This window comes from Pungitius pungitius, chromosome 13 (genome assembly GCF_949316345.1).
Source record: "Pungitius pungitius chromosome 13, fPunPun2.1, whole genome shotgun sequence".
Classification (NCBI taxonomy): Eukaryota; Metazoa; Chordata; class Actinopteri; order Perciformes; family Gasterosteidae; genus Pungitius; species Pungitius pungitius.
In genome coordinates, this window is record NC_084912.1 from 5,461,912 (window position 1) to 5,472,846 (window position 10,935).

General features: G+C 43.9%; 1 protein-coding gene across 3 annotated transcripts in view; it reads right to left on the bottom strand.

Moving 5' to 3' along the window:
• rgs7a (regulator of G protein signaling 7a) overlaps nt 1–9,497 on the bottom strand; it is a 40,947-nt gene extending 31,450 nt beyond the window's left edge. Inside the window, exons 1-2 of one of the 3 annotated variants that reach the window (XM_037464814.2) lie at nt 9,365–9,495; nt 8,280–8,398 (exon numbers count right to left, since the gene is read on the bottom strand). In XM_037464814.2, the coding sequence (XP_037320711.1) occupies nt 8,280–8,357 (78 nt within the window). In that variant the 5' untranslated portion in view covers nt 8,358–8,398; nt 9,365–9,495. Of the gene's footprint in view, nt 1–8,279; nt 8,399–9,167; nt 9,296–9,364 lie in introns of those variants that run through there. The other 2 variants (XM_037464815.2, XM_037464816.2) reach the window with 2 other exon arrangements.
• Nucleotides 9,498–10,935: the final 1,438 nt, after the last annotated feature.

Genomic DNA, 10,935 nt, shown 5'->3' on the forward strand with positions numbered 1-10,935 from the left:
AGCAGACAAGTGGGAATTTATACACCGTTAGGAACTAGTGTGGTAAAAAAAAAAGCGTCACCAAGAACATCAGCAGGGTGCCTCTAAAGTGAAGACTACGTGGACACGTGTGAGATCCAGATGAGGCGGTCATGGAAGGCACACGGATAAATACCGTCTCCTCTGGATGTTGCCCATCTCTGTTTCCCTTCTGTGCTAATGGAGCATCTCTGTCCCCATTAGGACCATCAAACTGGATTCATTCACAACTCCGGGGCCGGGGTGCCTCGGTGATCTTTTTCTTCTCCGACGAGCGGGGAATCGAAATGACCGGATGGAGGCGAGGCCTGAGTCAGCGTCCGTCTTAATGCCCCGGGCCTCCTTTAGGAGCCTTATGTAACAGAGAGGACTAAAGAGCCGTGGCAGCCTTCGCGGAAGGGGAGAGCCGAGGGACAAAACGGGGCCTCGCGGAGCAGCCCCAGAAATGTTTGTCCACTGATGATGAGATGTGTCAAGCTTGATGGTTTGACGCTGGGATTCCTGCTCAACTGGCAGCGCATGGCGCGCACGCAGGAAGTGCTGCGTCCATTCGAGTTCAATCGCCAAAATAGAGTCTGCGACTTGAAGATTAGAGATGCGGGTTTGGGTTCCGTTTCATGCGATATCACTCGGTAATCTCAGCCTTCAACGTTAATCATTCTTCAAAGGAATAGTCGTACCTTTTTAGAAAAATGCATATTCACTTTCATACGAGCCAGTTAGAAACAGCTTCTCTGAAGCTTGATAATTAAGACGTTATATCTCATTGGATCGTTCCCTACAAACATGTGCAACGTGTTGACGAGAGAGATTTGAATGTAGCAAACAGTCGTGTCGAGCCTCTGTTATATTTTGAAAGTTAAACACATTTCTTATTTCTTGAATTCAATTTGTCAGTTTGTTTTGAAGTCAAGCAGCATAGCAGCTAAAAGCTGCGGTTTAAGATGAGGTTATACCAGCAGATTTCTCTGTAGTGCTTTAAAATTAATTCTTTGACGCCAGTCCAAGGACTTCAGAGTAATGCTGTCAACTATCTTGGTATTACTTTGGTAAGACCTCTGATGTTTTTTGTACAAGCTGAAGCTGTCAGATGGTCTTGTTAGGAAGAACCCCCCTGATAAGTTTTACCATCTCATGTTTTGACATTAATCTTCAAAGTTTGCCTTTCATTAAAAAGCTGAATTAGTTATTGCTTCCACATGGTTTTTAAACTTACGGTCGCAATTTCAGTCCTCTCCATCAGGATGTAACACAGCATTATGTTACATCCTGATTTTAATTTGGCCAATGCATCAAAAAATACATTTTAGGGGGCAAAGTAAATTTGGGTATCATCCATCATAATAAGAAATCACATTGCCGTTAATCATTTGTCCAAGTGTCAGTATATAAAGGCTCGATAATGAAGGCCCTAAAGTAAACCCCTGGGGGACCACAGATGAAGTGCACTGGATCCAACGGGAACAAAAACTATTATTACTCCTGGTGGGTCAATACAATCTGAAGCACTTAATGACAATACCTGGATATCAAACCCAATATTCCAGTCTGTGCAGAAGTACAGTATGTCATGGTCAACGGTGTCCAAAAGCGAACACAAGGACGGATGTTTTGCCTGTTTTGGTATTCCGGTGTCCTTTATAACCTCAACGTGTGCTGTTTCTGTGCTGTGATCGGCAAGGAAGTCTGAATTGAAGTGGTCAAAGTACCCATTTAATGTTAACGTTAGAAATAATTTAGGTTAATCCTGAGAAAATACTCTATACTGTCAGGGAAGACAACACAAACACAAACTGCAGATCCGAAATACAAACAGACAAACGAATCCTTTTTCAATTGTCAATATAACCCCTGAAACAAGACCCATCCTAATTTCCAACAGTGAAGGGAGTGGTGTAATATCCGTTGATGGTTTTAGAATTATTTTTTTTAATTAGATGTCATGGTATGTAATGAGGTTGTGGGGCCTTGTATAGGAGTAACACTAGTAGATGCCGGTTCTCCTCCTGGCTATATGAGAAATAGCTGCCCCCTGCTGCTAATACTACCAGGGACTGGTTGCAAATAATTCTGGTCTGGCGTGTGCACGTGCAGCGAGAAAGCCTCGTGTTCAATACGGTGTTTGTGTAATACATCAGTTACATTGTGCCGTAACATCGCCGGGGTGTATTATCACGTTATGATGCCAGCACCTGTAAACAGACAAAAAATGGATTTGTTTATAACACACAAAGCCATAAATGCCAATTTCACATCCAACGGTGTGTCTGCCACAAACACCCGCACGTTCCCCCCCCCTCGACTGGGCGCGCGAAACCCAACATGGATGTTTTCACACACAGGAAGAGGAACCGCCTGGCTCGCATGCTGACACGCAAAGAGCCCTACTTCACACACAAAGATTTCTCTCTGATCTGGCAATTATAGATCGCCCCACCATCACCCGCCCCCACCCCCCTCTCCTTTTCTCCCTCTTTCTCTCCGTCGTCCTGATCGTCTGATTGCGAGTTGAGGGAGACAGGCAGTACAAGAACACTTCAATCTGGCACTCCACTGAGAAAAAAAAGCGTATTCGGTTCCCTCCGCTTCATGACTCACAAAACAACGTAGGATGGCCGGGGAAATTGTATTGATAACAGCGCAGGCAGATATGGGTCACGTTTAGCAGACGTTTAGGATGCAAATTGGGGCTGCATTGAAAAAAAAAGGCCCAAATTTGTAGTAGTACTAAAACAAGACCGTATCAATAATGGCAGCAGATGTGCATGTTCCAACACCACACTGTATTACGGCTGTGTTGGAGCGATGTGGAGGGAGAAGAGGGAAAGTCTCGCTCCGACAAAACAATCTTTTTATTCACAGCCACTTAATCAATTCACAGAATCAATAGCATGCACTAATACCTGTGTCGCGTTTGTTATTCGTTTGTTCATTACTTCATTCCCGAGTCGCACTGAGAGGATGTGGTTCAGATCCCACAGTGCGGCATCAGCACCCTTTTCTCTTTCCCGCTGGGTGGAAATTCAGAGAGAATGCAAATATTGTGAGCAGAAAAGCTTGCAAGAAGACATGTTGATAATCTTTTTTGGACTGGACTTTCGGCCCAAATTGTTCCCTATGGTTTAATTATTCTGGTATTGTAACATGCAAAATAAATATTTTTCTGACAGCAGTTTGACTATGAAGAAAAAGATGGATGTGATAAATTGCTACATAAACGTTGGAAAATGTTGCCAGGTAGGAAACTGGTGTTATAATTATTTGGTCTACTGACATGAAATTTAGGCTGAAAGATTTTGTTTTGAACCATAAATTGTGGGAAATATGTGAAGTATTGTCAAATGTATGTGAAGGTCAAATCTGTATTTGAATGGTATACCTGATGACAAAGGATTCACAATAAATACGCTTTGTATTATACATATATATTTTTCTCTTCTCTTATCAGACATTTGTTTTGCCATATCACCTACAGTTAACTTGTCTACTGTAAATTGGTGCGAGAACAATAGATACCGCAGACTCGTTTACTCTTTACACATCATTGATATCTGAGGAAAATACCAAGTTTCACCGGGGACCAATTACTTCAAAGCTGCACCGTATTGACATTTATCTAAGCAGCCGGAATTTAAAAATTGTACTTCCCCCAAAAGGACCGAAGATAACAATAACGGTGTGACATATATTTAATGTGCTCATGGGGGAAAAAAACCTGACAGAAAACAATTGATACGTACAGTTGTAGTGGCTGTGCACGGAGACAGGAGTCAATCTGGCTGCTAGAAGAACAATTACTGGATAAGAAATGCCCGTCAGCAGCTCAGATGTAAGAGCAGGCTGTCAGATGCACTACACCACAGAGGGAGAACAACGAGAAGCACGAAACACGAGGATCGCGGTTTCTCTATCGTCACAGCAGACTTTCAATAGAAAAGAGCCAACGTGGTTTAAGGTTTTCTGTATTTGACAAATGTGTGAAGTAACAGGTGATGTTGTAAAAGTGGGTGTTGACTAGGTCCTCGGTGCTCATCTAACGAGCTCATTTTACGGGCTGAATAAAGTTTTAAGCGACTAGTGAGTGCTCTCGATTTTCACTTTCGGAGGATGAAGTTGACCTGGAGTACACCATATATATTTACTACATCTATACTTTATGTTCAATTTCCCGCAATCAGCGAGCACACCTTCAGAGACACACGCGGCGCTGGCTGCTCACCCCTCGCGCCGAGTGGCTGACTTCAGAGCTGTTTTAGGATCCCATAAAAAATTCAGGACCCTTCGTCCTACATACGCCACACACACACACACACACGCGCGCGTGCACATGCATCAAAGCATTATTCATGGTGCCCACATGTGAGCGGGCATGAAAACACACACGCACTTACATACTGTACACTCTCTGGTACACTTGACGATACACAGAAAGCCCTCAGACACGCAGTGCAAATCCACTGAGACCTTCCACGTTACATTTCACGACAAACAGGAGCTCCGAGGTCTCACTTGGAGTCAGGGCCGCCCCCATCGGCTGTCGTCAGTAAATCAAGTCTGTCTCAAAGGCCTGTGCGCGTTTGTAAGTCTGTCCGGGGCGAACGTATCGGATCAAAGCGAAGTGCCTCTGTGTGTGAAACGCATCCTTAAAGGAATACGGGCAACATCTGCACACATCTCCGCAGCAAGCAGGTCAACACCTCAAACCGCCCCATCTATTTCTCCTCGAAGCGTTAATGACGAGAGTGGAGGGGAAGATGGGCCGGAGAGAAGAAAGAAAAAAAAAAAAAAAAAGACTGAGAGAGTTCAAGGATGTAGTCGTACTCCCAGTGGCGAGGCTATCAAACCACAATCTGCGGTACTTGACCATAAGGCTCCCTCTGCTCACGTTATGTAATCCTTCCACTATAGCGGGCTACAGGAGTTACGTAGGTATGTAGGACAGAAATGGAAAATGGAAGCATCACACATTGTTCCCTGGAGCCAGAGAGAGATATTTTTCGATTGGATTTAAGTCTAGTGCGGACGAAAGAAAAAAAAAGCTCTGAGGCAAACATTTTCGTTTTTGAAACTGCAACAGCATCTTCACAAATGAACACCGTTTGTCATTTCTGAAGGGTGGATCCAATCGGCAGAAGGAAAAAAGGGTAACGATAGGCCATGAACAAACTCCACTACGGTTGCGTGAGCCTGAGAAAAACAGAAACACGACGAGGCTGCAAAGGCGGGCTCGTCGGCATGATGATGTTTTCATGAGGTTTTGTCGTCTCATTTGTCCACTTGTTGCCTTTTTTGAGGCACGGACAAGCTTAAAAATTCACCAGAGGGGTACTACCTACTGGTGTGTTCCGTATTGTAGGACAAAACATTCAAATGCATCTTGTAGTTGTCTTGACAACAGACCGTATTCCAGGTGAATGCGCCGACGTCTAAAAAGAGGGAACCAGCAGTGGGGAAAAAAAAGAAACTCATTTGCATGTTTTAGGACTCATTTAAACAGCCATCACATGCACTAATAGCCCCTTTCCAACTATAAAAAGCAGGTGTGCTTAACGTCAACATTTCTCACAGCTTCTACACTGTGTGTTTGTGATATTCCTGCACAAGATGTCGTAACAGCGAAAGCGGAACACGAAAGCCCGTTTTCCACTTGAGGGCTGAGCTCGTTTAGCGAAGGCCCAGTCAGTGTGGGTTGCAGCACCCCGTGCCAAGTCATCTCCATCTGAAAAAGCGTTCGGGGCACCTGTTCGTGCCGGGGCCGCAGCCACACGTCTCCAGACAGCGCTCTTCCAATTGCAGTTTTGGAATCGAACCCACTCCAGAAAACACAATTTCATCCTCGCCGCTCTCGCTGCCGCGTTCTTTTCATTCCGCGGTGTATCTAGGTCACTCAGCCTACACAGCCAGGCTGCGGCCATGTGAGTGGTCGCAGGGGTTGAGAAGTGAAGAAGCGGATGACGGTAGGAGTGCTTCAGGGCCAGGATATTAATACGACCAGACATTTAAGATCAAACAGGCCCTTGAGTTTAAAATGTTAGCCTCCTGATTGTGAAGAAATAGAATAATAAATGTTAGGGTGAGTTTCTGAAGGTAAAAGCTACAAAGTAAAGACATGAGATGATTTCTTAGCTGCTTCATGGGAAGTGACTGGAAAGAAGTTGATATTTATTTTACCGCGAATGCGACTAAATTTCAGGCCTTAGCATATTTCTTTACTCTTTCATATTAATAGGATGGCACCCAAGGCAAAAACGTTGTTCTTCATTCACTGGTCAATTTCATATTACAGGATGTTTACTACCATAATGTAGTATTCGAGAAGCTGGACGGAAGATATCCATTATCATCATTTAATGTTTCTCAAAATGTTTAATTTTCTTAATTACCTGGCGGTGTTGCAAATTGCATGGCATTTACATTGTATATCTTATATACAGTTTTCTCAAAATGAAGGTTTTTGTCATACTACCTGCATTCTGATGTGTCGTATACACTGATCTGTATAAAGTTTGTATTCCTAAGTACATTGAGGGAATAGAAATATGAATAGCCGTGTTTAAAAGAGGTACCCAAGATCTCTTCTGTAAAAATATGCGCCTCTAATATATCAACAAAATGAAACTTTTCAATTGAGGCTTGCTTTATGTTAGGATTTATGTTCCGGAAATGTATATTCAAATAAGCACATGCATATGTTGATAATATATGGATTCATTTGCACATAAAAAACGTGTGTAATTGTCTTGATGTAAGGAGTAAACTGGCAATGTGTCATGCTGTAATCCATTGGTGTTCTGAACTATTTCCCTGGCCTGTCACCCCTTAAAATTATTTTTAGTAAAGAGATATGCTTTTCTCCAAGTACACGGTATGACAAAAACAGTTAATGTATCTCAAATACCCTCTCTGTTTGTGTTACTCATGAGCAGATTATGGGCCAGTCCTCCTGCTTTGGGAAGATACAAATTGTCCGCCAGAAAATAAAAAAAACAACCTTTGTGAAACATTTCTGCTTTGCAGCACTTCCAGCAATACTAGTCCGACGCTGGCAGTAACATCGCCTAACACGCTGCAAGTGCTATAAATGACCCTCAATCTATGATATCATGCTAAGCGCATCCCTCTCCTGGCGTGCAGATGCTGTCACAGATGGAATGGGAGCATTCGCTGAAGGGTGAAGAGAATCAAGTGAAAGAAAATTCCCTCAACGCTTGAGTCCTCCACAAGTAAGATGAGAAAATGATCACTTCATTGGTGCATCTGAAAGCTGAAAGTAAAACATTGCACGGCCCGAGAGGCAACGGCCACGAACATACAGCTGTTGTTGCTCAGGTGTGACACTGAAGGTATTTAATACATTTGCAGGACACCATAAGCTAGAATCCAGCTTCACTTGATCATGGAATCGTGACACCTGAGATGAGGGAATTGGGTTTTCGAGACATGCAACACACGCGGCATCGGCTCATACTAGGAGGTGTATAGGAGAAATACGCAAACTACAACACAATAATCACACCACCAGGGAACAGAAGCCTCTCCTGGTGGTTGCTAACGTAATTTTTAGAATGGTTTATTTGTGGGTTACTCTCAAATTTAGTCAAGGGAGAAAAGATAAAAACCCAAATGAGTGTTCAGGGAGCACTCTCATACACACACATATACTATATATGTACATATAAAGTATACAAAATGTATCTTCCCCTGCAGATTGGTATTTTATTAACCCGTTTGATGTTTGGTGCTGCATTATGGTGTCTCGGAAGGGGCAGTTCGCTCCCTTTCTCTAACTCTCCAATTTAGTAACAGATTTAAAAGGGAAACGATACACCACAAGGAGTGTAATGAACAATGGCTAAAAAGCCTGTGGCTTTCTTTCAGTTCTATTAATACCAGTCAGTTAAAAATCCATCCCCCAATGTGTTGGCAATAAAAGCTGATGGTTTGACTGAAAAATGTGTGTGTGTTTGTGTGTGTGTGAGGGACGGAGAGCACGACCTAAATCTACTTGCATGGCATAAATATTGTGAAACAATAATTGCATGTTCTCTCCATGCTCTCATCAAGCTGGCATATAGCATTACAACCCTAAATCAACCGTGGCACAAGGACACTGTCTTACCATTAGTAATAGCAATTTCCATTGCACAGCTCATCGTTAAGTAAATTGATGCAAGAGAGACACGCTGCTACTCGCAAACACACACACACACACACACGCGCGCACGCACACGCATACAGACTAAAAATAGCAGCTGCCTTACCTTTCTGTACACAATCATGTTGGGGGACTCATCCGCTACCCCGTTGGTTCCCTGCCCACCGCTGTTGGTCTGTGCCATGATCCGGTGGGTAAATCTGCCACTGGAAATGTCAGGTGCTCCTGTTGAGGAGAGAATGGATATTTTGGTCCATCAGAAGAACAATGGCGCATGAACGTGACTTGGCTCTATACGTTGCCAAGAAGTGGGGAATTTGAATAACTTGTGGCCTGGATCACGTTTCAACATATTTGACATTTCCAAACGGAAACAGATGCAGTGCAGAGCTCCAAATGGGCGACGTGGGTTCACGTTCCACAAGGTCTCGACAAGGACATTTTTTTAAGCAAGGTGATGTTACGCCTTGAGTGGATACTAGTGCAATTCTCAGTCAAGAGGGCAGAAGTTCATCAGGAACAACAAAGCTTGGTGCCATGTAGGACTAGTACTCTTTTTTTCTCATCTATATTCATTGTGCACAAAAAAAAATTCTTGCAGCAGTCCTACGTGGCACAGTGCATCCTAAGATTGCAAAGGTTGCAGAGCCGGACCCTTATAACGATAAATGCTGTAAAACATTTTTTTTTTTAAAAGACACACAACCACAACAACAACAACACGCCGTCCCTGTAGGTACAATGCAGCTGAGACACACACATCCATTCGGGCAGAGCAGACGTAGTCAAAACGTGCACGACTCTGCCAATGAGCGGATATCGTAAATGCACGTGAGGCTTCATCGCGGCTTCTCCCCCCCCCCCCCCCCCCCCCCCCCCTCCCCACACACGACATCCTGGCGGAGGTTAAAGTCTGCAACACTAAATAGCCTGTAGCACGCAAACAGCGAAGTCACGTAAACCTGCTTTAAAATCGCGAGGCCGTCATCTTTACCATGTGCTGCGTTTTTCACCGCGCGAGCGCACCGGCCGCCTTCAGCACGTCGGACAGCGACCGCAAACCGAACCTCGCCCGTTGGCGCACGGGGGCGCCGCTTAAAACCGCGGATAGCGCGTGAAAATACACCGACAACACACACAGCCACGTCGGTCACCGGGAGACGGGAGAGGAGTGTGGGGGAGGCGGCTTACCTGGAGAGGAGAAACAAACAAACGTGCAGCCCGCTGTAGGAGTCCCGAATCCTCGCGGCGGAGGGGGGGGGGGGTGGAGACCTGGTCCTTCTCGTTCAGCGTGTCAACTGGCGGACATAGGAATGCGAGGCGTGTTCATTGGCGACGTGGGGGGGTCGGCATTCGGGGGGGGGGGGGAGACTCGGCGCTCCGTCTCTCTGCGTCTCACTCCGTGTCTCTCCGTCTCTCCTCCGAACGATGCTGAGGAAGCAACGGGCGCGCCACCTCGGAGCGCCGCGAACGCGCATCGATCCATGACCAATCGCGTGTGAGGAATACATTACAGCCCGTTTTCTGGAGACGTCCAGCTGTAGTTTGACCAAGTCATGTGCTGTATCTTGATCAAAGGTTAAGAGGGGACATTTTATTTTATTTTCGTTTTTTAACAAGGGGAAGTAACCCCTTTTATGTCATGTGCTGTTGTCGTGGTAGTAACTGAACACGTTTATAAGACTCTCTGGAACTTCTGTGCATTCAGTGGGATATTTAATGTTTGTACTCCTTTTATATTTCTGCTCCACCGCATTTCAGATAAACCTTCAAAAGGCATACAAAACACATCTCAGTTGTATTGTGATGCATTTTGACAATAACACTTAATCAATAGTGTGGAATTCTGAATTCAGGAAAGGCAGGTTTTTTTTTTTTACAATTTCTTATGGTTCCAAATACTCAAATAGGATCTGAATACTTACTCCATTGCCCTTAATAAAGAATTCATGTGATGTGACGTATGTGTAATATTACATTAAGTCACAACCCTTCAGAACTCAGTGATGCTTTATGACAGTCGGCGAGGTGCCTTCAAAGACATCAAAGCACGATAATCTGTTGGATAAACGTCACTAACTAATGCAGATTCGACATTGATTCATTGACGCTTTGTGTTTCAACTAGAACACAATAATTAACGTGAATACTAAGTCAGTGTCGTTGAGCCCAATTAACTGTTTAAAAAAGGAATTGTCATCTTTAAAACCCCAAACAATAAAATATTTGACAAAGTGACAAAGGGAGTGAAGAGAGCTTGTCAAAATGCTTCTTTGTTTTCAACTCTAACTGTATTTCCTTACAATATTTCAGCAGCATGTTAATACAAATGAAGCCATAATAGCTTTTATTTCAGAAAGATAATTGTATATGCAGAAGAGTTCCAATGTAATTTTGACCTGACCTGATTTTTTCACTCAGATTCAGCTGTATTTTACAGCTATTGATAACCGACAAATTTGAGAAAGATCCATGAGTTTCTCTGATTCAATTTATCAGAAAGTGCTGCAGATGTAAATAGATGCATAGAAAGCCTGTGTGACTTTGAGGTGCAGCGGTCCAGCTGTGAAAGATGACTGACGTGCCCCTCGTCCATATGACTGTATATATGCCGTATGTTAGTTTGTCTTGCCCTTCTCTGGACTTTCTCTCTCTGCAAGACTAACCTAAACATTCAGTCTACTCCATGTGAGTTGCAGCAATTCATGTACAACATAAATGTTTGCGTTTACACCATCGGTTGCAAAGCTAGAGAGAAAAAC